The 25,400-nt window shown below is 48.2% G+C and overlaps 1 protein-coding gene and 1 long non-coding RNA gene across 4 annotated transcripts in view; both read left to right on the forward strand.

Annotated features, from left to right (window-relative positions):
* LOC135902763 (neprilysin-1-like) overlaps positions 1-25,400 on the forward strand; it is a 151,598-nt gene that overhangs the window by 68,859 nt on the left and 57,339 nt on the right. For all 3 annotated transcript variants that reach the window (XM_065433001.1, XM_065433002.2, XM_065433003.2), the window contains one exon: positions 14,254-14,433. In XM_065433001.1, coding sequence (XP_065289073.1) covers positions 14,254-14,433 — 180 coding nt within the window. The remainder of the gene's footprint in view (positions 1-14,253; positions 14,434-25,400) is intronic.
* On the forward strand, positions 3,259-13,187 carry LOC139055471 (uncharacterized). Its single transcript, XR_011511781.1, has 3 exons — positions 3,259-3,703; positions 3,805-3,966; positions 12,414-13,187. It is a non-coding gene; the product is annotated as an uncharacterized lncRNA (long non-coding RNA).

Here is a 25,400-nt window from a genome sequence, read left to right on the forward strand (position 1 = left end):
CCGCCAGCCCATACAACCGCGTAGAGCGCAGGACTCTGCGATCCTAGACGTACTGCGCTCACCGCGAAAGAAAAACACCCACAGAAGCATAGCAGAGAAGCGGCTGCGTGAGGCGGTTCGACCGATAACTGTATAGAAGCGTAATTCTAAACAAGTAATTGTTCTCCACTTCCAGCGGCGTTTTCTCTACTTCCTTTTTCAATAAAAAGATGTTGATCCATGAATAGTCTCATAAACAACGGTTAACTTTTTTTATTATTCGCTTTCGCTTGCAGTTTGGTTGTTGCCTTGGCTATCTCCCTTAGTAGATCACTTAATTTCTCAACTCCTGGCGATTTTTGTTTCCAGTTGCCAATTTTGCACGAAAAAGTGCTATACAATTAGGGAAAAACAGACTAGGTAATGGGCGACAGCCATCTTGCGAGGTGTCGCCGAAGGGATTTAAGGGCGGACCGGCCCATTGTGAAGACAGGGAGGCGCTTGCAGCCGCCCAGTCGGTCTGGTGCGCTCCTACTGCTACCTGTACGCTATCATCCACTATCTGTAAGTATTGTACGAAGCTTTTCGTTTCTTCATCGTCTGCGGAACGAGTCCGTCTTTCGTCCTCCACTCCGAAGTCACAACACCATATAAAAGCTGCAAAGACTCCACGTCCCAACCGGCTGCACGTGTTAAAGCATGTGGTAACCATCCTGCAAAACCAAATGTACCCTAAACACACCCGCGCACATGAAAAGAGACAAAAAGAAAACGGAAGGCACTTTGTCGAGACTAAAGTGGGAAACGTCGGACGCGTGACACTAATGCCAATGGCGATTTTTTGCGTCGGGAACACCACGGATGTACATGACTCGTACACTGTTATGTGAATGTTTGTGTGTTTATTAGATGCCTGGAACGGTCGTTTACGCCTGTCTAGCGTTTCGATGTCTTCTGAGTCCATAATTTCAAAGCTGTCATCTGGTAGGATGTCGCCTTGCAACTCTTGGCCGGTGAACTCCTTGTGCATTAGTGGGTCCACGTCCAGGATGGCTGCATTATGCAAGTCCTTGCCCCAACGTATGGTACAGCAATCGCCGTATGTGCATAAACGGGATGCAGGGGGAAATCAACCTCTCGCTTACTGCGTTCAGGGGTGGTAGGTGTGCCGGCTCGGGTGGGGAAACGTAGCCGTTAGTAGTCGAGCAGTTAGGGATCTTACCGGCGCGAAGCGATTCCACGCACGTTCGGCACACGACACACGTTTCTACGTGCCACCCGGGGAAGTGCTGCCGCAGTAAGTTGTGACTGCATGCGGGTGCCGCACGGAGGTCCATGGAGAACCACAGCCAATCACACACAGAGCACGTCGCGCTCAACTCGTTCTGGACGAAGTGTCTGTTACAGTAGTTTGTGGCCGCCTGGAACTATTGCAGCGCTGTTTGTGGATCAGGAGGAGACGCGTCTTCCATGGCGGTGTCTGGGTGTAGTTGGCCATCTTCATCATCCACTTCGCTCGATTGACTTGCACTTGCTTGGCTTACAGTGGCAAGATGGCGGTGACGGCGCTTCCGAGCTTCATTTGCCTTGGTACCCGGAGATGCAATGAGTCGATTCAAACGCATTGCCTCTTTTGAGTCGGCCCGTCGCGTCCCTGGACTCTGTGGTGTCGGACGCGCCTCGCCGCCGTGATGCATGCGGCATATAGGCCCAGCCTCTCTTGAGCGCCGCTTGCGTTCGGCGGCTGCCGCACGTCGCGTGTTGAGAGACATTGGTATGGCGAGACGAGGCGTTCTTCTCACATGATACCGCAAAGTAAACTGCAGCTACCGCCACACCGCTTCTTTCTTTATTGCCAGTTCTCGACGTTTTCACATACTCCTACGTCTTATCAGCAACACAACCAAAAACAAACAAAATAAATCAAATATTCCACGCATCATGTAGAAAAAGAAACATGCTGTAATACAGCGGCCAGCACAATTTGGTTGACTTTGGCTATTAAAATTCTTTGAGGAATGCCAATGCTTCTATCCTCGGTAGCCATACAGGTACAACTTCTCCTTTTTTTACAACAAAGCGGGACATGTGTTTATGGAAATGCAGGAGCGCAGGCCGCGCATCTGGGTCACAATAGAAGCCTCCCGTTCAGACTCGCCATAAACAGCAGAGGCCTGTCAGCATGATGAGGTTGAATGGGACCCCGTCCTCATCATTTAACGGCCGAAATTTGATGCCGTGCGCATCTAACGGGAAATCTTTCGTTGTGGTTTTTAGGAGGACATCTCAAAAGAACACCCCCTCCCAACAGTGTAGGAAAGCATGGTCGACTGTTTCTGGTTTTTTGCAAATCAGAGTTGCAACCCTACGGCATGTAAAACCCGCGTTCTTGAAAAAACGTTCTCACTGTCAGAGTGCCAGTGTGAAGCTTGAAGTAAAAAGATTTCACTCCTGGCTGCACGTGCATTGTTTTTACGCGTCTTAAACCGTTATTAACTTGACATCTACTGTATATGGTTCTGTACATCGGCACTGGAAAAATAAGATCACACATGTCTCTGTACAATTTCTTTCTTCTTACACTGGACAGTTATTTGAGAACCTTACTGACAGAAAACGAACACTCGCTACTATCTATTTAAAAAAACCGAATACAGTACCAATACAGGCCGCCGCAACACCACACCCAAGCCGTCGATTGCCACGCGCGCCTCGCGACAGTGAGGTCAGGCTACGCAGTGCCCTATCGGGAGGCCACCTCAAGCGCCTGATGACAGTGACCTCAGGGCGCACCGTCGAACACACGGCCGCCACGCGTGCTGATATGATGAGTCATCCCGCACGACGCCGAACCACCCCGACACCGGCACTTGACGACAGTGACGGCATGCATGCGAGCCAATCAGGAGGCACACACCTGCGCTTAGCGACAGTGACGTCACGACACAGAGGAAACCAATGAGGAGGCTGGAAAGCTGTGACAGGTTCTGCTAACGACAGATGACCTGGACAATGAGCCATTAAAGGCTTCCGCCTTAAAAGAAAACCACCAAATTACTATTTGAAGGCAAAAAATATCTGCAAATAAAAAACAGAACCAAGCACAAAGCATGCACAAAAACTTGTGATGTCGTCGCCGCCACGGAGCCCCGAAAAGCTCCTCCATTCGCCGGTTTCTCAAGCCAAATCTTCCACAACACACGAGCGCCGCAACGCGTTCCTACAACGTCCGCCAAAGGCATCTACTACAGCGTTCGCGCTCCTTAAAGGCGCAGATATACTCCGACGTAGCGTGCGCGCGCGCGCGCGTCGAACTCCGCGACGCCACGCTGGAGAAAAACTGGCATCTATACTCCGGCGACACGACGTAACCGGCGTAATCGGCGCCGTCGGGCGCGTTCCAACGTCTCCGGCGCATGAATAGCTCCGCTCCTATTTTTCGCCGGCCGCGCCGGGCCGCGTCGGCGAAGCGTTCCCGGCGTTCCGCACGCATTGCGCGTCAGAGAAGCAATGGCAGCCTCCGAAGACGGCGCTGGTGCGACAACGTTCGGCGAAAAAACAAATGAAAGTACCTATAACGTGTGTGATTATGTGATAGAACGGCTCCTCGAGGGAATCCGCTCCCACCCGTGCGTCTACGACACTAGCCGGATTGATTACCGCGATCAAGGAAGAAAAAGCAACGCATGGGAAGCCATTCGCCGGCAGTGCGGTCTCGCTACAGGTAAGCTTCCTTGCTGAGTCCTGATTTGCGGTACTGAAATTAGTTATTCACTGCTGGTGCAGGCGTAATTACGTTGTTTTTTTTATTCCTACTGTTTTTAGTGCAAGAATGCATGAAGCTTTGGAAAAGGCTGCGAGATCGCTACACCCGCGAGGCAAAGGCTGAGGAGTTGGCGACGCGAAGCGGCAGCGGCTTCGTTTCGAGGCGAACGTGGGAATTCGCACAGTCTATGGAATTTTACAAGAACTGTGGCCGCCGAGAAAGTGAGTTCTTTCGGTGTTTACATACCATGCTGGTAAATGTGCAAGCACTAAAGTTGATTGTGTACGTGCGTGCGTGTGTTTGCGCGTTTCAATTGTTTGAATTGTTTGCTAGTTGCGAAACCACGACCTACTGAACTACAGACCTGCACAGATCTCCCTCCTCCAGCACGCCTGGTCTAGTTCGCCCCTTTTGCCGCTAGGGAAAGAACGTACGAGCAGAGTGGCGCTAGTCATAAACTGTTCGCTGTCGTCTGCTTCTGCGATCTGTTCAGCGCTTGTCTTGCCATTTCGGCAGGCACAAAGCGCTTGTTTTGGCGGTAAATGAATAAATTCACAAATATACAAAAGCCCCGCAGGGGCGTCTGCGCAAGCAGGCGTTTGGTGTGTTGCGACACCACGGACCCGAGCACACGAGGGTTGGACCCTCCCGCGTGTAGCCGTGCGCGGCTTAGCCGTGTCCCGGGAAAAGGGGATCCTGGGGGTTGAGCCAATGCCGGGTGTTTGGACCTTTACGGCCCCTCGGCGGCGGCAACACACCCCTTTGGCCTCGGCTTCACGTAGACGGCACCCCCGGACTGACCCACCCGGGGGAAATCGGCAGTCGCCTTTTCCTGTCCTCCTCTCCAATCTTCGTCTTTCTCTCTCGCCTTTTTCATCTTTCCTGTCTTCTCATCACTTCTCCTCACTTCCTAGTTTCCTGGCGGCAAGGGTTAACCTTGTGTAGCTAGCCAGCCTTGGTTATGCTGTATTTGGTTATAGCAGCGATGTACGGCTGGCGTTGGCAGGGTTTCTCTAGCAGCAACTCCTGTCACGTCCCCCTGTTGGGCTCCATGGTGGGTGGTCGGCATCGCGGCCGAAAACCCTACTGTACTCATGGAAAATGCTTTTCCTAAACTCCCTGATCGCCCTCATAAACGAGGGCGCACCGAAGATCTCTTTCAGTTTTTCGGACGACAAGTCCAGAATTTTCCACGTTTTCATGTCATCCACTCAGAAAAACCAGCTAAACAAGTACGAACAATCTCCCCTTTCCTTGTCTCTAAGTCTCTTACCGAAGTTTTTGGCCCAGGATATAAGGTATCGAGGATGGCTAGCGGTGACCTCCTCTTGGAGCTCCGCGACCAGAAGCAATTTGAGAAGCTGCCACAGCTAGTATCATTTGGGGAGACCCAAGTAGTAGTAACCCCGCACCGCACGATGAATACCTCCCGCGGCGTTGTCTCGGACGATGATTTGCTGGAGCTCACTGAGGCTGAGCTCTTGGAGGGCTTCAGCGAACAGAATGTCATAAATGTCAAAAGAATTAAGATTAGGCGAGATGGAAAAGAACTTGCTACCAAACACCTAATACTCACCTTCAATTCAAGTATCCTGCCCGAGTCAATCGAGGCAGGGTACATCAAGCTCCGTGTAAGACCGTACGTGCCGAATCCCCTCCGATGTTTCAAGTGCCAGCGTTTTGGCCACAGTTCGCAGAGCTGCCGAGGCCGCCAAACTTGTGCGAAATGCGGCGTGCATGAACATTCCTCCGAAGCCTGCGAGAATTCTTTCCACTGCGTAAATTGTGATGGCGAGCATGCCGCATACTCGCGGTCATGCCCGTCTTGGAAGAAAGAAAAAGAAATAGTAACAATCAAAGTTAAGGAAAATATATCATTCAAAGAGGCACGCAGGCGGGTTACATACCTTCCTAAGGCCAGCTTTGCCGAAGTGGCGCGTCAGGGGGCAGCGTCACAACGGCCTCCGGCGACTGTCCGACCCACACGCAGTGAGTCGGCAGTTACGCCATCTGCCCCCACGGTGGTTGCAGCTAGCGCTGCTCCGCCAACCGAGGAAAAGGGGCCATCAACCCCGAAGGTGGACGCAGCCGAGGCTGCCTCAACCTCCCAGGTCCCTTCCAGTGCTGGCAATGGCCGGCGCAGCCAAATCCCCCAGGGAACCCCATCGACCTCCGGGCTGGTGGGCGCAGGGGCCTTGCCCTCCAAGGCGGGGCCTTCCCTGGTGACTTCTCGCTCGCAAGAGCAGGTGTCCGGCGCCTCACAAGAGGCAATGGACACTGCACCTATCCTCAAGGTGCCCCAGGCGCCTAAGGAGCGGCGAGGTTCCCTCGAACGCTTCAAAAAGAACAAAACTCCGGTTACAGGGCCTCGAAAGGGCTCTGCAATCTAAGACACTCCTTCCGTTTCCGTAAACACAGCACCAATTAAATTTACAATATGGATACACAAATCATTCAATGGAATGTCAGAGGTCTACTTAGAAATCTTGATGATGTTCAAGAACTTATCCATAAACACAATCCAAAAGTACTGTGTTTACAGGAGACACACTTAAAATCTACACACACAAACTTTCTCCGAAAGCACGTTACGTTTCGCAAAGACCGCGAGGATGCTGTCGCAGCATCTGGCGGTGTAGCTATTATTGCTGACAAAAGTGTAGCGTGTCAGCATCTAAAGCTCCAAACGGCCCTTGAGGCCGTGGCCGTTCGAGCCATACTTTTAAATAAACTCATTACAATCTGTTCTCTGTATATACCACCACATCATCACCTTCACAGACGCGACTTAGAGTCATTGATAGATGAGCTCCCGGACCCCTATTTTATTCTTGGTGATTTTAATGCACACAGTACTTTGTGGGGCGATTCACGCTGTGATGCGCGAGGTCGCGTCATTGAACAGGTGCTTTTTTCCTCTGGAACATGTCTCTTGAACACGAAGGAGCCCACATATTTTAACCTGTCCAACAAGTCATACTCTGCCATAGATCTTAGCATTTTATCGCCGACGCTTTTACCCTATTTTAAATGGAATGTCCTTAACAACCCGTATGGGAGTGACCACTTCCCAATAATCCTAACCACGCCGAAACAAGATCAACTTCCCCCGCTGGTCCCTCGGTGGAAGATTGACTCAGCCGATTGGGAACGGTACCGAACTCTTACTTACATGACGTGGACAGAGATGTCTGGTATAACCATAGATGATGCTGTTGCATATTTTACCGCTTTTATACTGGATGCCGCCTGTAAATGTATTACACAAACGAACGGCGTGGGTTCCAAGCGGCGTGTTCCCTGGTGGAACGATGCATGCAGGCAAGCACGGAGGAACCAGAACAAAGCGTGGGCGATATTTCGCGATTCTCCTACAGCTGAAAACCTGGAAAACTTTAAACATGTCAAGTCCCAGGCAAGGAGAACGCGCCGGCAAGCAAGACGAGAGAGTTGGGCGAAGTTTATATCAAGCATCAACTCGTACACAGATGAGGCAAAAGTATGGAACAGAGTGAAAAAGGTTAATGGACAACAAACGTATTCCCTGCCTTTAGTAAATAGTCACGGAGAAAGCCTGGAAGATCAAGCCAACTTTCTTGGCACACACTTTGAACACATATCCAGCTCCTCACACTACACCGAAACATTCCTAAAGAACAAAACGCGAATAGAACAGCAAAAGTTACAAAGAAAATGTGCTAAAAGTGTGGCGTACAACGAACCATTCTCCATAGCAGAACTGCAGGCAGCACTGAACTGTTGTAATACATCCGCCCCAGGTTCAGACCGCATAATATATGAGATGTTGAAACAACTACCTCCCGAAACACAAAAAACCCTCCTTTACCTTTACAACATTATATGGTTTTCAGGCGAGATCCCCTCTGTCTGGAAGGAGGCTATTGTAATCCCAATTCTAAAGCAAGGAAAGGATCCTTCCTCAGTGTCAAGCTACAGACCCATAGCACTAACAAGTTGCCTCTGCAAAGTTTTCGAAAAAATGATTAACTGCCGCCTACTACACTTCCTCGAATCAAACAATTTGCTCGATCCATACCAGTGCGGGTTTCGGGAGGGTCGGTCTACCAGTGACCATCTTATACGCATAGAGGCACGTATCCGTGAAGCTTTTGTCCATAAGCAGTTTTTCTTATCTGTATTCCTTGATATGGAGAAAGCTTATGATACCACGTGGCGGTTCGGGATATTGAGAGACCTCTCACACTTAGGTATCCACGGAAATATGTTCAATGTTATCGAAAGTTATCTATCAAATCGGACATTCCGTGTTCGTGTGGGCAATGTTTTGTCACGGAAATTTATACAGGAGACTGGAGTGCCGCAGGGTGGGGTGCTCAGCTGCACGCTCTTTATAGTAAAAATGAATTCTCTCCGTCTACACATACCACATAACATCTTTTATTCAACATATGTTGATGATGTGCAGATAGGTTTTCAATCAAGTTCTCTCGCAATCTGTGAGCGACAGGTCCAGCTTTGTCTTAACAATGTCTCCAAATGGGCTGATGAAAACGGGTTCAGACTGAACCCACAAAAAAGCACCTGTGTTGTTTTCTCTAGAAAAAGAGGCCTGCACCCTGATCCTGAAATAGTGTTGCATGATGAGCGTCTGCCTGTAAACAGGGAACATAAATTTCTAGGCATAATTTTAGACGCGAAATTAACTTTTATACAGCACATAAAGTATCTTAAAAACAAATGCATGAAAACAATGAATATCTTAAAGGTTCTCTCACGCACAACCTGGGGCAGTGATAGAAAATGTCTCATGAATTTGTATAAAAGCCTCATACGCACACGACTAGACTACGGAGCCATAGTCTACCAGTCGGCTACTCCAACTGCTCTAAAGATGCTGGACCCTGTCCACCACTTAGGAATTCGCCTGTCCACAGGTGCCTTTAGAACAAGCCCAGTGGAAAGTCTGTACGTTGAATCGGATGAATGGTCACTTCAACTGCAGAGAACATACTCGTCTTTCATGTATTTTCTTAGAGTGAACGGAAACAGTCAGCATCCCGCGTATTACACCGTAAACAATTTGTCCAGTTGCCAACTTTTCCGCAACCGACCCAGAGTGGCACAGCCTTTCTCCATGCGTGTTAGAGACATGGCTGAAGAAACAAGTTTTCCCCTGCTTGAATACCATCCTATGTCCCCTGCTATACGGCCCCCACCGTGGCAGTGGCAACCAATAGAGTGTGATATATCCTTCATAGCTGTTACAAAACGCGCTCCTCTCGCGCATATACGAATGTACTTCCTGGAATTACAACACAAATACTCATGTCCTGAATTCTTTACAGACGCATCAAAGTGTAATTCTGGCGTATCTTACGCAGCAGTCGGTCCATCCTTTTCGAATACCGGTGTTCTGCACACGAGCACAAGTATTTTCACAGCAGAGGCCTACGCCATATTGGCTGCCGTTAAACACATTAAAGAAAGTAATATCCCAAAGGCAATTATATACACAGATTCATTGAGCGTTGTAAACGCTTTGAAAACTGTCAAAAAATATAAAAACCCAATCATTGTATCTCTTTACTCAGCATTACTAACCACCTATGCTTCCAAGCAGCAAATCGTGGTATGCTGGGTGCCGGGGCACCGCGAGATTGAAGGAAACGTGTTGGCTGACCAGCTAGCCACATCCATCAACGCGAACGCTGCAGACATTTCCATGACTGTCCCTGTAATGGACCTTAAGCCCTCCATAAGGAAAGCGCTCAGGGCTTTCTGGCAGCGGTTGTGGGATAAAGAAACAGAAAATAAACTCCATGTTATCAAGCCATATCTTGGCAACTGGCCGCCGGTATCAAAGAACCGCCACACGGAAGTAATACTTTGCAGACTTAGAATAGGACATACATACAGCACACACGCATACCTCTTGTCAGGGGGTGATCCACCCATGTGTGATAAGTGTGGTGAGCCACTTACCGTGCTTCACATCCTGATGCAATGCAGAGAATTAGATGCAAATAGGAAGAAGCATTTTCCATTACCTCACCGGCAACAAATTCCACTTCATCCTCAAATGATTGTAGGCATAGAACCTTTCTTCAAACATGAATCCCTGTTTAGATTTTTAAAAGATGTAGATAGTTTCCATATTATAGCCCCAGGAAATCCGTAGCACAGCCTCTTAACAGAGGGTTCTGCTGCGGTAGCTGCATTGAAAGAAAGCACCTGCCTCCCAGCCTTTGGGCTCAAAAGCTTTAAGGAGGCATATGTGCTATTTCCATATTCATGAATTTAGCCCCATGATCACTTGTCACTCATCCTATACCCAGAGACTACTACATGTATCACTATCATAATTTTATGCTATATCCTATTTTACGCTTCCATGTCACTGATTGATTTTAGGCCACTTTACAGCCATGTTACATTCCACCATCGCCACTCACAAATCAGCGCTTAACACAACATTATCAGTCATGGCGCTCTTTGGCCATACCTGGCCCTTGCGCCACTAAACAACACACATCCATCCATCCACAAATATACAAAAGAAGACATATTTGCGAATGCTTTGCGTTTGAATAATGAAACTAGAAGACGATGAGCGGTGCAAGAAATGTAAACAACGAGCATAGGTGGCCGCTGCAATGCTAGATCAACGGCATAAATTTCCCTTTCCTAGCCTCCTTAAGAGACTGGAAAAATTGTCTTAAGAAGATTCATAGGATAATCTAGCTTTCTTTAGTTGATCGCAGACAGCCTAATGTCGTAGATGACATTAGGATTTACTACTGTGTGCCGTATTGAAAAGAAGATGATCTGGTAAAAGTATAGTAAAAGTATTCACTAGTAAGTCCTCCAACCGATATGTGCAATAGTCTGATCGATTCTGTTTCAAGGGAAGGTGAGCATATCTTGTTTTTAATATCGTTGGATGTCTAGCTCAGTAGAAAGCTTGCAAAAAATTAAGCGCGATCCCAGTGCTTTAACACGTGCTGCAGTGCAGGCCTAAAAATCGTGTCACGGAACTCTTTTAAAACTGTAAAGCTAGCTTTTCCGCGTAGTACGGCGGCAGCATAACGGTGGTGCTGAAGATACGTACGCAGTGAAGCTGTGTGCGTAATTCACTTTTTGAACTCGTGACGCATTCACGGACAACTTTTAAGAGTTAAAATAAGTGGTAATCGTTCTGTCGTCGAACATTACGGTGGCTTCAAGTTTCTAAAGAGCGCAGACGCGAATTTTACAACGTGTACAATGAAACTGTTGGGTACGTTGCGAACTCCATACACAATGCGATTTATAATAATCTCCTTGAAAAAGGCAGTGGGAGCGGCTATTTAACGCTGTTTTAGAGAGCAGCGGACTACACGCTCCGACATTTTGTAGGTTCGGGCAGTCAACTTTTGAAGTCAGGTGACCGACCAAAGCCTTGTGACATCTCTGTCACTGTGTTAGCAAAAATCGTCAACTAGAGAAGCAGTTCGTAGCAACACAACAGCTTCCGTACTAATTACAACGCCGCACAGCCGCCCACCGCGTAGCAGACGAACAGGTTATAAAAGCGCCACCTACGGCAGTCGGCTGAACGAAAGTGGGCGCAAGCTGCTCCCATAGAAGCCGCATATCTGTGCAGGTCTGGAGTTCCCGTAGGTCGTGTGCGAAACAGTGTACCATTGCGTGGTAGCTCAAGGCACGAAGATGCATGCGCGGCAGCGTCCAGCAGCAGGCAAGAAATTAGTTGTGCAATTTTGATGTCAGTGGTATAGCTCGATCGTGGGGCCAGTGATCAGGAAATGAAAACTCGACCGAATTTTGTGTTGTAGGATGTAGTGTACGAGAACAAGATTGCGCTCAAATGTCGCCTTTGTATCGTGCCAACAGTGCACTACGGAAATTTAACAGCTGTTTGGTAGGGTCCACGTTGGCACCAAGGTAATATAGCAACTGTGATCTTATGTCGACACGCGAAAAAGAAAACTGACAAAAAATCAGCGCTGCATTTGTTTTTAATTGCAGTATTCTGCAACGTAAAAGATTGAGGACGAAAAGATAACCAACTGTTACTCCCTCCGATTCAGGCGCGTCATATTTTGTAGAAATATTTCAGCTAGAGGGAAGATATAACATGAAGGTTTCGAGCTGGTAGTAGAAAATTAACGACTTGCTGCACTACACTGTGACGCAAAGTGCACGTCGCGCGTTCGCAGGAGGTATGGCGGAAAAGGTGGTCAGGTCTGTCCGGGTGCTATTGCCATGACGTCGCTGGTGGGACAGGCTCCTCAAAATGAAAAGCTAACTTCGAGAACGTTGCGGGTTGCTTTTCACTTCTGATTTCGATGATATATACATATATATTAATCGTGAGAATTTATGTGTACAGGTTGTTTTAGGTTGTCTCCGTGCAGTCATATCTCAGCAAGGTTACGCAGTGTAGTTTTCCATGCTGTCGAGGGAGTCCTCCAGTGAAAGAAGTTCAAGAAACATTGTTTGGTGCGCCAATAAACCGCAGGTGAAGGTTCGCAAGGGAGCCTAGCTAATTTACTGAATTCAAATACTTCGAATTGCAGTTGATCAAATTTTTAATCCGAAATATTGACACGTGAACTTGTTTATCCTTTTTTATCACTACCACGTGATAATATACTGTCTAAGTAACGTGTATTTTTTTCTCCTATAGAACCACGTGCAAGCTCGAAGATGTTGCAGTAGCAGGGGCCGACACCAGCAGTAGGGGACGACATCAGCAGCAGGGGACGACATCAGCAGTAGGGGACGACACCACAACGGAAGCAATTTTCACCTCGATACAGCGAGGCACATCTTCACCAACATGGAGCAGCTTCGATCATGGACAAATTTCAACCGGCCACACAGATCTACATGACGAGGACGAAGCCGCTATGGAGGCGACAAAAGAGCCATCGAAAAATACATCAAAAAAACGTAAAGCTAATGATGAATTTGAGCAGCAGTTGTTGACCCATCTGCAACAAAAAATGTCCGAAAATGAGGCATTTGCGTTGTCCATAGGCATGACTTTGGAAAGAATGACCAGGCAAGCAGCAGCCAGATGCAAAGTACGCATAATGGAAATTATCGCTGAATTTGACGTCTGATCGTTCACGAACATTGCAACGATTTTCGCTCTTGCATTCAAAACAAAGGAGATGCTGCTGTTCCTCGGACTGCCTTAAAGAAAAGGACATGTTTTGCACCGTTTGGTACTGTATGCCTCAAATAATTTATTGTGGAAACGGCCTTTGTTATTTCATTCCTATCAAGGTTCTCATTATATTATTTTTTTTTACTTTCAACTTTAACTAGATGTCAAAGTGCACTGTAAAGTTTCATGCACTACTACTGCTCACGAGGCAAAGCGAGGCCCACCGAGAAGTCAAGTTGTGTTTGATTGTCTTTTTATTATCCAAATAACAATATTTCATCACTGCAACATCACAAGGTGTGTCATGTCGTACTGCCGCCTCCTGTCATAACCTTTGCTCTTGTTCGCCTGACATTGAGGCGCCGTAGCATCCGCCGGGGAAGAACGCCCCTGCTCTCTCGCCTGACCCCCGTGCCTCACCATTTGTTCTCGAGCGCGACAGGAAAGGACACGCTCCCTGCCCGCGTTCCTCGCTCACGCTTCGCGAGATTGAACAATTGAACCGCGTCGCCGGCTCATCCTCGCAGACTTGCACTCGCACATACAGCATACGGCAAGCGGCGGCGCGTTCATCGCCCTAGAAATTAGTACGGCAACGGTGAGGACATAAATGCCCCTGGAGTGTCTATATAAGTGATAACGCAATAAAACCGTAACACTTAGACACAATGAAAATATTTCTGAAACGAACTACGCTCAATGTACAAATAGGGAACAGCACCTATAGGCTTGCACGTAACCCGCGTTCACGAAGTGAACGTCACTGTATATTTTAAGAGGATTCTGCAGTGTATGAGAATGATTGTACCTGCCTCAACGTCCATCTAACGCTTCTAAGAGTGTCATGGTGCACGTTCAATGTTTCTCCTGCTTCTCAGCGTTTTGATCCTTTTCTGTTCAACCAAAATGCACGACCGCCTGCAACGATCAGCCTGGTTAACCTACCAGCCTTTGACATATTATTTCGCTTACTCACTTGTCATATTGCTCGGAATGTGCAGCCAACCGCGACCTTGCAGTTTTGTTTCTGCAGATAAAGTCCACTTTCACGACGTGTAATTTGCGTGTCTCTACATCGCGATTTTGCATCTGTGCTTGCGTTTTTAAGTCCTGCTTGTTGCTGAAGTAGATTTGTTGCAATATGAATTATTAAATTTCAATCGAGCAGCTTTTTTTACTAGAGCGTGTCTAATGTGCCTTACGATCTTAGGTTGAAATAGCCTGCAAATCGTAACTCCTTTCACGTAATTTTCAACTTTATGCTTGGTATTTAGGAGAGACCTAGCGGGTGTGCACGAATTGTACTGTAACGGAGCATTTCAGCTCAGCTTGTTTTGACTGATATCCATTGCAGACCAAAGATCTCTTGACGTGGATGAGATCCCTGAACCTCGACCTCATGAACGAGACAAGACTGGCGGCAGTCAACCCGGTTGAAATGATGGTGCGCGCATCACTTGACCTAGGTGTCCAAGCTGTACTTGGCGTCGTTTTCGCCCTGAACGAGTTCTATTACAGCAGGAGATCCATAAAGGTGCGGTAACGAATCTTATGTACAATAGTTTGCATAACGATGCCATGTAACAGTGTGTGTGCCTTTAAGCAATGCTGTGCTAATACTCATGATGAACGCGGAATGACGTTCTTGCAACTTAAGTTTAACATGGTAAAGGTACGATCCAGTGCTTGTGCTTTTTATTAAGGCTGTAGTAATAGTGGGGAAGGTGTGTGTAACCTAAACATTGCGTAATGAAGTCTAGTAGTACTGGTGATGAACAAGAAATGATGCTCTTACAATATGGAGTTGGCGTAACCATGCCACACCTCATTGTGCGTGTGTGATTTAGCAAGGCTACACACCAAAGCGAAAAGCCCTTAACTGAGCGTTTTTTTGCTTATCATCCAGCGCAGTATTATTGGGGACGTCTTATAGAAAATCGGATGAACATAAAATATTACTCGTAGTTAAGTGGTCCTTTGTTTTATGCGAAGCATATTACGAGAGCTCAAGCCAGCTCCTCAGGCGCGGCGGTGTCGCCTTGAATGACTTTGAACCCATGCCATACCACGTGACACCGTGATGTCACGACAGAGGAGGAACGGCGTTCCAACTCGCGCCGTCGCTCACGGCGTCGCGACGGTATATAAGCAGCTGCGCTTGTTTCTAGGTGACTTTGGCTCAACTCTTGCAAGATGGGCTGGGTGGAAATCGAACCAGGGTCTCCGGAGTGTGAGACGGAGACGCTACCACTAAGCCACGAGTACGATGCTTCAAAGCGGTACAAAAGCGCCTCTAGTGAATGCGATGTTGCCTTAGAAACGAGCTGTTTCTAAGGCTCAGGCGTGCGTCGCATGCACAGGCGCGCATTTCGTTGCCACGCCGAACGCTGCGTTGCTCGACGCTCACCGCGTCCAATGCGGGTTGCGTAGTCGCTGCGCCGTAGCCCATTGTCTTACACCCCTTAGCGGGTCGACGGGAACGCTGTCGCGTTCCACTCTTGAAGGCGAAGCAGAGTAACGCATGAGTTGTTTCTTCGTCTAGCCGAACCAAATATAGCCAAGCAACAGCAGCTTACCAGGCTAAACAGTGGTTCAACAACTAAAATAAAGGCTACTATGCTTCGCATCCTGGGCTTAACCTTAGCTAAGCCACAGCCATTTTTTTTCGTATACAACTGAAGTACAAGAGTACGAGGTTTAGGCGCATATGTTTCGAGTTTCTGCGGGTCGACAAGTGAGTTTATGACAGAAAATGACGTGCACCACGCCTGGGAACACCCCGCCTTTCACGTGCACGACCTAGTGTCTAAGGTTTCGGGAAGGAACGTGCACAGCCTGAACGTAATATTACCGCAGAACGGATGTAATGGTCTCGCCTATGCCTAGGTCGTATGTTATTGAAGTTCTTGTTTTGCGGAGTCCACGGTGGGTGGGTACTGCGCGAGCCAGCTGGTACGCTACTGAGTCAATGAAGTACTCAGGCTATACAGCAGCCGTCAATTCCCGCCGCATAAGTGCACTGTCCTCCATGCGGTCCTCCCGCTGCTGTGCGCACGTTTTTCGCCCGACGAGGAAGGGAGCCGACGGCAGACTCCTTTTGCAAAGCAGGGTGCACCAATGTGTACTTGAGGTAGCGACCATCGTGAGTTTGCTTCCTAAACACCTTGAATAAGAGGTTTGGCCCTTCGCGTTGCTTAAGGGTGTCCAAGAATGGCAGTTGGCCTTCAGATTCTGCTTCTATAGTAAAGTTAATTGCTACTTGCATACTGTTTAGATGGGCCGTGAAGAGGTCAAGGTTATGTGGTTGCAAAATACTGGAGCAGTTGTCGACGTATCTGAAGAAGACCTTCGGTGAGGGTGTAAACGAGGACAACCGCTGAATTTCGATAGCCTCCTTGTTAAGTTAGCGACTGTGACCAAAATTGACGCCAGCAGTGCCGCTCCGTGGACTTGCCGACAAAATTTCTTTTGGAACGTGAAATATGTATTTGATAGGCAAAACTTTAGCAGCCTACTTAGACCATGTACCTCGACGAGGGATTGGTCGGGCAACGTCGGGCCCTATTCAAAGGCGGTGACGCAAACATCAACGGTCATGCCTGTTGGTGCGCTTGTAAACAGTCATGCTGCGTCAAAAGAAACTAAAGCATTGCCGGGATCCACGCTTGCCCCTTTAACCTTTTCCATGAAGTCGTGCGTGTTCTGTATATGGGTAGTAGCACTTTTGCCTCCCGGTGGCGATATGATTCTATGAAAAAATTACCGACGATTACGTTACTTCCTAATGCGAAATTTGAGCGCAGCAAATAAGCTGTTTCACCTTTTCGATAGATTGAGGCAAAGAAATCGAGCAACACATGTATGCGCTATCACAGAATTTTTTTTTATTTTTCACACGTATTCCTTTAACAAAGACTCCATTAACAGTTCTTGACAGTCATGAAGGAAGCTTTGTGGTCGGAGAAATATCTGATATATGTTCGACTTGGTACACCAATGCTTGATTCTCAAAGACGAGATCTATACAAGTGCCTCGCGAGGTTGTCACAGCCGTGGGACGCGTTACGAGCGAGAGGAACGGGATGTTCTCCCGCATAAGTGTTAGGAAATTGCTGTTTGTCTTTATGTCAACATTAAAGTCCCGCACTACTAACATCGGTGTGGATCGATGGACGGTTAATGCGAGTTGCATGAAGTGCACGACGTCTTTCGTGAGTGCGGTAGCGGACTCACGAAAGCGGTATCAGTCGGTCGCTGCTAGCGCTGGGGGGATGAAAGGGGGGCGGAGCTGGTTATGAGGCCGACGACAACGCGAAACCCAGGAACGGACGCCAAAGAGCCATTTGTGTAGCCAGCCCTCCTCCACAGTCTCTCCTCCTCCCTTCCATCATCCTCCCTCGCCCGGAGAGCCGACAGCGCGCATGCGCGGCGGCGGAGCAGCGGCGCATGCGCGGCGGCGGAGCGCGGCGGCGGAGGCGAGCTGGTTACGAGGCCGACGCCGTCGACGACGACGACGCCGACGACGACGCGAAACCCAGGAACGGACGCCAAAGAGCTGCGCTCTAAAATTTTTGCCAACTTGTGGAGCGGCAAACATATGAAGTCCACTAGGGGACGCGGGGAAAGATCGGGCTTGTGTACGTTCAGCAGGCCATATAATGCTGGAGCACATCCACTGTGGCAAAAGAATCCGTAGTACATCTCCTTGTGTTGAGGGGGCACCATGTGGAACATGTCGGCCAGCAGTTTCTGCCGATCCGAAAGAAGCGTGCGCAACTAGGTCACTTAAGATTGGCTGGGAAAGGTCTGGCGTGATTGCCAAGGGAGGAACTCATTGTACGCGTCTTTATTTTGAGTCCCTAATCATCCTAACCGTGACGCACACTTTTAATCCCAACGAAGGCATGTGCCGTCTATGTATGCCGAATGCCTTAATCATGTCTTGAGCGCTCATAAAAAGGGCACAAGCTGTGCATCTTGTTTTATTGTGAACAAGGCTCTCGTTGGGCTGACGAAACGTAAATATATATTTTAAACCATTCTGGTTGGTGGCCGGACCTCTTCCTTTTAAGTTGGTAGTTTGGCGCTTTAATGTCTTCTTTTTCTCTCCCTTTTCACACAATGTATTTCGCACCAAATTCAACTGTACTTAGGAAATCCAAGCACCAATTTGCCCAAGCAGACGTCCTTTTGAAATATTGACCTCGTGTGACACATCGCATGCAGCTCCTCGCCCGCTAGTGTCCCATCCGTTTCGGCGGCCTATATTCAGTTCACTGCACGGGCTAAGGCATCCCGGCGTCAGAGAGACACCGTAGGCTTATCAGAGACCGCTTTCCCCTGACCTCAGATCAACAAGGATAGTAGAAGCTGAGCAAGAAACTGCCAAGCCTGTCGATCCGAGAAAGTGACCCGGCACACGCGTTCACTGGTGCAGCCGTTTCGTTCGCCAGGGAGCCGTTCCGTTCGCCAGGGAGCCGTTTCGATCACGTGCTTTTAGACTTGGTTTTGCGTCTATCGCCCTGCTAAGGTTTCAGGTACTTCCTGAGGTGTGTCGACCGGTACACAAGGTGGCCTGAGGTGACGCATCTACAAGACATATTGGCCCCCGCAGGGGCGTCTGCGCAAGCAGGCGTTTGGTGTGTTGCGACACCACGGACCCGAGCACACGAGGGTTGGACCCTCCCGCGTGTAGCCGTGCGCGGGTTAGCCGTGTCCGGGGAAAAGGGGATCCTGGGGGTTGAGCCAATGCCGGGTGTTTGGACCTTTACGGCCCCTCGGCGGCGGCAACACACCCCTTTGGCCTCGGCTTCACGTAGACGGCACCCCCGGACTGACCCACCCGGGGGAAATCGGCAGTCGCCTTTTCCTGTCCTCCTCTCCAATCTTCGTCTTTCTCTCTCGTCTTTTTCATCTTTCCTGTCTTCTCATTACTTCTCCTCACTTCCTAGTTTCCCGCGGCAAGGGTTAACCTTGTGTAGCTATCCAGCCTTGGTTATGCTGTATTTGGTTATAGCAGCGATGTACGGCTGGCGTTGGCAGGGTTTCCTTAGCAGGAACTCCTGTCACGTCCCCCTGTTGGGCTCCATGGTGGGTGGTCGGCATCGCGGCCGAAAACCCTACTGTACTCATGAAAAACGTTTTTCCTAAACTCCCTGATCACCCTCACAAACGAGGGCGCACCGAAGATCTCTTTCAGTTTTTAGGACGACAAGTCCAGAACTTTCCTAGATATCATGTGATCCACTCAGACAACCCAGACAAACTAGTGCGTAACATCTCACCGTTCCTTGTTTCGAAGTCTTTAACTGAAGTTTTGGAACAGGTTATAAGGCGTCGAGAATGACAAGTGGTGATCTTCTCTTGGAGCTCCACGATAAGAAGCAGTACGAGAAACTGCCGAAACTCGTCTCATTTGGCGAAACCCAAATAACAGTAACTCCGCACCGTACCATGAACACCACCCGCGGCGTTGTCTCGGACGATGACATGCTAGAGCTCACTGAAGCTGAACTCTTGGAGGGCTTCAGTGAACAGAATGTAATAAATGTTAAGCGAATTAAGATCAGGCGAGACGGTAAAGAGATCAACACGAAACACCTGATACTCACGTTTGGTTCAAGTGTCCTCCCCGAGTCCATCGAGGCCGGTTATATCAAACTTCATGTCAGGCCATACGTGCCAAATACTCTCAGATGCTTTAAGTGCCAAAGGTTCGGCCACAGTTCACAGAACTGTCGAGGCCAGCTGACATGTGCCAAGTTTAGTGACACTGAACATTCCTCCGAAACATGCCAGAAGACTCCACATTGTGTCAACTGTGATGGCGAGCACGCCGCATACTCGCGCGCCTGCCCGTCCTGTAAAAGAGAAAAAGAGATTGTGACAACCAAAGTCAAAGAAAATATATCTTTCAAGGAGGCACGTAGGCGGGTGTCATACCTGTCTAAGAGCAGTTTTGCCGATGTGCCGCGTAAGGGGGCAGCGTCGCAACGGCCTTCGGCGGCTGTCAGACCCACAGGCAGTGAGTCGGCAGTGACGCCATCTGCCCCCACGGCGGTTGCAGCTAGCGCTGCTCCGTCAACCGAGGAGAAGGGACCATCCACCCCAAAGGTGGCTGCAGCCGAGGCTGCCCCAACCTCCGAGGCCCCTTCCATCGCTGGCAACGTCCAGCGCAGCCAAATCCCTCAGGGAACCCCATCGACCTCCGGGCTGCTGGGCGCAGGGGTCTTGCCCTCCAAGGCGGGACTCCCTCTGAAAACCTCTCGCTCGCAAGAGCGCTTGTCCGGCGCCTCACACGAGGCAATGGACACTACACCTGACCCCAAGGCGCACCAAACGCCTATGGAGCGTCGAGAATCGCTCGAACGCTTCAGAATGAACAAAACACCTATTACAGGGCCTCGAAAGGGCTCTGTAATATAAGGCATCCACTCCGTTTCCGTAAACACAGCACCAATTTACCTTAAACATGGATACACAAATCATTCAATGGAACATCAGAGGTCTCCTTAGAAACCTTGATGATTTGCAGGAACTCATCCACAAACAAAATCCAAAAGTGCTGTGTTTAAAGGAAACTCACTTAAAATCTAAACACACAAACTTTTTCCGTACGTATGTTACGTTTCGCAAAGATCGCGATGATGCCGTCGCATCATCGGGTGGTGTTGCGATTCTTACTCATAGAAGTATTGCATGTCAACCTTTACAGCTACAAACGCCCCTTGAAGCAGTGGCGGTTCGAGTTGTCCTACTAAACAAAATCATCACCATTTGCTCCCTTTACATACCCCCGAATTACCAACTGAACAAACATGAATTTCACTCCTTGATCGATCAATTACCAGAACCTTATGCTGTTCTCGGCGATTTCAATGCGCACAGCTCCCTGTGGGGCGAATCTCGTACAGATGCGCGAGGTCGCCTTGTTGAACAGTTCCTTTTCTCTTCTGGAGCGTGCCTTCTCAATAAAAAAGAGCCCACATATTACTCTCTTGCAAACCGATCCTTTTCGTCAATAGATCTTAGTATAGTCTCCCCGTCTGTACTGCCTCAACTTGAATGGGAAGTTACCGACAACCCTTACGGTAGCGACCACTTCCCTATACTCCTAAGATCATATAAAGAAAACGAATATCCACCACACGCTCCCAGGTGGAAGATTGAGACAGTTGATTGGGAGAAATTTCGATCTCTAACTAGTATCTCATGGGCTGACCTTTCTTCGTAGGGAATTGACGCTGCAGTCGAGTTTTTTACAGCATTCATAATAGATGTTGCATATAAATGCATATCAGAAGTAAAAGGCTTGGCCCGCAAACGGCGTGTCCCATGGTGGAACGACGATTGTAGGATCGCTCGTAAAAAACAGAACAGGGCGTGGGGGTTGCTACGCGCTTCTCCCATTGCAGAAAATCTAGTCAACTTTAAAAAAGTAAAATCCGAAGGCAGGCGAACCCGCCGACAGGCCAGACGAGAAAGTTGGCAGAAGTTCCTATCAAGTATTAACTCGTTCAGAGATGAGGCGAAAGCCTGGAACAGGGTCAATAGGATAAGAGGGCGACAAGCACATGCACTCCCTTTGGTAAACACAGAAGGCGATACCCTACAAGATCAGGCGGACTCACTTGGGGAGCACTTTGAGAGCGTGTCAAGTGCCAACCATTACTCGCAATCCTTTCTGAAATATAAAGAAATAGAAGAATGCAAGCCACTCATCAATAAATGCCGACAGAATGAACCATATAATGGTCCATTTAGTGCTGCCGAGTTGAAAGCGGCCTTGAGCGCATGCAAGAGTTCCGCACCAGGATCGGATCGAATCATGTATGAAATGCTCCAACATTTACACACGGATACGCAAGTTACACTACTCACACTTTTCAACACTATCTGGGATGCAGGGTACCTTCCAATTGCGTGGAAGGAAGCCATTGCGGTCCCTGTTTTGAAACAAGGAAAAGACCCTTCCTCAGTGGCAAGTTACCGCCCAATAGCCCTCACAAGTTGCATTTGTAAGGTGTTTGAAAAAATGATAAATCGGCGACTTATCTTTTTCCTTGAACAGAGCAAAATGCTTGATCCTTATCAGTGCGGCTTCCGAGAAGGGCGCTCCACAACTGACCATCTTGTAGAAGCAAATATCCGGGACGCATTTGTATACAAACAATTCTTCTTATCCATATTCCTCGATATGGAGAAGGCCTATGACACAACGTGGCGCTACGGCATCTTAAGAGACTTGTCAGAAATGGGCATTCATGGCAATATGCTAAACATAATAAAAAACTACTTGTCCAATCGTACATTCCGGGTAAAAGTAGGCAATGTAATGTCACGTACTTTCATACAAGAAACTGATGTACCCCAGGGAGGCGTGCTTAGCTGCGCGCTCTTTATCGTGAAGATGAACACGCTTCGTGCTTCATTACCACCGACCATTTTCTATTCTGTCTATGTGGACGTCATTCAAATAGCTTTTAAGTCCTGTAACCTCGCAGTGTGCGAGAGACAGGTGCAGCATGGCTTGAACAAAGTATCAAAATGGGCAGAGAAAAATGGATTTAAAATCAATCCTAACAAAAGTTCTGTTGTTCTTTTTACACGAAAGACAGGCCTGATCCCGGATTCTTGCTTAGAACTGTGTGGACACCAAATACCTGTAAACAAGGAGCACAAATTCCTAGGTATTATACTTGACGATAGACAAACTTTCATACCACCCATTAAATATCTGAAAGAAAAATGCCTAAAAACAATGAACCTAATGAAACTTCTAAGACTACGTGGGGTAGTGACAGAAAGTGTCTAATGAATATCTATAAGAGCCTCATCCGGTCACGATTAGATTATGGTGCCGTCTTTTATAACTCTGCGGCCCCGAGCGCCCTAAAGATGCTAGACCCTGTTCACCATCTAGGTATCCGCTTAGCCACAGGAGCTTTCAGAACGAGTCCCGTACAAAGTTTATATGCAGAATCGAATGAGTGGTCACTTAATATCCAGAGAATATACATCAGACAAACATATTTTTTGAAAGTCCACTCTAATCCCGAACATCTCTGTTTTAACACCATTAATGATATGGCATATGCTACACTATTTCGTAATCGTTAATCCTGCTAATTCTAATTCTAATGCTAATTCTACTAATTCTGCTAATCCCACCGCTGCAGTTCCTGTCACAGACCTGAAGCCCTTCTTACGGAGGAAACTACGGAACCAGTGGCAACGGCTGTGGGACGCGGAAACAAATAATAAGCTCCACGTGATAAAGCCACAGTTAGGATTCTGGCCTTCAGTCACAAAATCACGCCGGACAGATGTCCTATTCTGTCGTCTAAGAATAGGACACACATTTGGCACACATAACTTTTTACTCACCGGAAACGAGCCTCCAACCTGTGGTAGATGCGGGGAGAGGCTGACCGTCCTACACGTCCTCCTGGAGTGTCGGGAAGCCGAACATGAAAGAAAGAAGCATTTTCCCTTAGCATACCGGCAGCGCATCCCCCTTCATCCACTAATGTTACTAGGCCCAGAACCGCTGTTTCACTCCAAAGCAGTCCTGGGCTTTCTGAAAGATGTTGTATTACATGTTATAAGCCCCACACAATCGTAGCGTCTCCTCTTTCCAGAGGATGCCGCTGTGATAATTTTTTTTACGTAGCACATGCCTCTAGGCCCTTGTGTCTCAAGGGCTCTAACGAGGCAGTGGTGCTCTAGTGAATTTTAGAATCTTATATATTTTCTATTTTGCATCATTCTTTTACGATGGATTTTAATGTACATAGTATCCGTCATTAGTCATCGCCATAATTTTATAGCACGCAGATTTTACGCACTTTACAGCGACTATATTAGGCCACTTTAAAGCCAAGTCACATCTCCCATTATACATCGTTAACACTACCACTTGTCATGGCGTTCTTTGGCCAAACCTGGCCCTTGCGCCATAAAGCACTACACATCATCATCATCATCGAATGAGTGGTCACTCCATATCCAGAGAACATACATCAGCCAAACATATTTTTTGAAAGTACACTCTAATCCCGAACATCCCTGTTTTAACACCATTAATGATATGACATATGCTACACTGTTTCGTAATCGTCCTTCCGTAAGACAGCCTTTCTCGTTGCGTGTGAGGGAGCTTAGTGATCAAATGCATGTCCCACTCTTTGAGCACCGCCTAATGCATCCAGCCAAGCTGCTACCTCCTTGGGAGTGGCAGCTCATACAATGCGATATATCTTTCATGCAAGTTACAGAACACGCTTAAGACATTGAAATCCAAATGCATTTCCGGGAACTCCAGCACAAACACTCCTGCACGGAGTTCTACACAGACGCATCGAAGTCACACGACGGGGTGTCCTATGCAGCCGTCGGTCCATCCTTCTCGGAATCCGACGTACTGCATCCGGAAACTAGCATCTTCACGGCTGAGGCCTACGCAATATTGTCGACCGTAAAGCATATAAGGAAATCAAAACTCAAAAAATCAGTTATATATGCGGACTCCCTAAGTGTTGTGAAGGCTTTGATATCTTTCTGTAAGCAAAAAAATCCTGTTATAATTGAACTCCATTCCGTCTTATGTAAAGCATATGTATCTGACCAGCATGTGATTATATGCTGGATGCCAGGTCATAGGGCCATCGAAGGTAATGTCCTGGCGGACCAGATGGCTACGTCAGTTGCATGGCATTCTGCTAACCCCACCGCTGCAGTTCCTGTCACAGACCTGAAGTCTTCCTGAAGCTCTTCTTACGGAGGCAACTGCGGAACCACTGGCAACGCCTATGGGACGCGGAAACAAATAATAAGCTCCACGTGATAAAGCCATAGTTAAGATTCTGGCCCTCCGTAACAAAATCACGCCGAACAGATGTCCTATTCTGTCGTCTCAGAATAGGACACACATTTGGCACGCACAACTATTTACTCACTGAAAATGATCCTCCAACCTGCGGCAGATGCGGGGAGAGGCTGACCGTCCTCCACGTCCTCCTGGAGTGTCGGGAAGCCGAACATGAAAGAAAGAAGCATTTTCCCTTGGCATACCGGCAGCGCATCCCCCTTCATCTTGTTATGTTACTCGGCCCAGAACCTTTATTTGACACCAACGCAGTTCTAAGTTTTCTGAAAGATGTTTTCTTGCATGTTTTTAGCCCTACATGTTCGTAGCGGGTCCCCTCTCAGAGGATGCCGCTGCGATAGTTCTTTAGTATAGCACATGCCTCTAGGCCCTTGTGTCTCAAGGGCTCTGGCGAGGCAGCAGTGCTCCAAGTAATTTTACTTGGAGCACTATATGGAAAGGCTATCCCTAGTACTACTGAGGCTGCGAGCAACACATTAGGATTACCTCGGGGTCTGCACAGCCGAGATGCTCTATAGGTCAGTAGTCCACTTTCCAGGCCAGCTTTTCCGCACGCAGCAATGAAGTCCGCCTGCTGTCTCGCAGTACTCAGAGAGGCTACATTCCTGTCACGA

Source organism: Dermacentor albipictus, chromosome 2 (assembly GCF_038994185.2).
Source record: "Dermacentor albipictus isolate Rhodes 1998 colony chromosome 2, USDA_Dalb.pri_finalv2, whole genome shotgun sequence".
Classification (NCBI taxonomy): Eukaryota; Metazoa; Arthropoda; class Arachnida; order Ixodida; family Ixodidae; genus Dermacentor; species Dermacentor albipictus.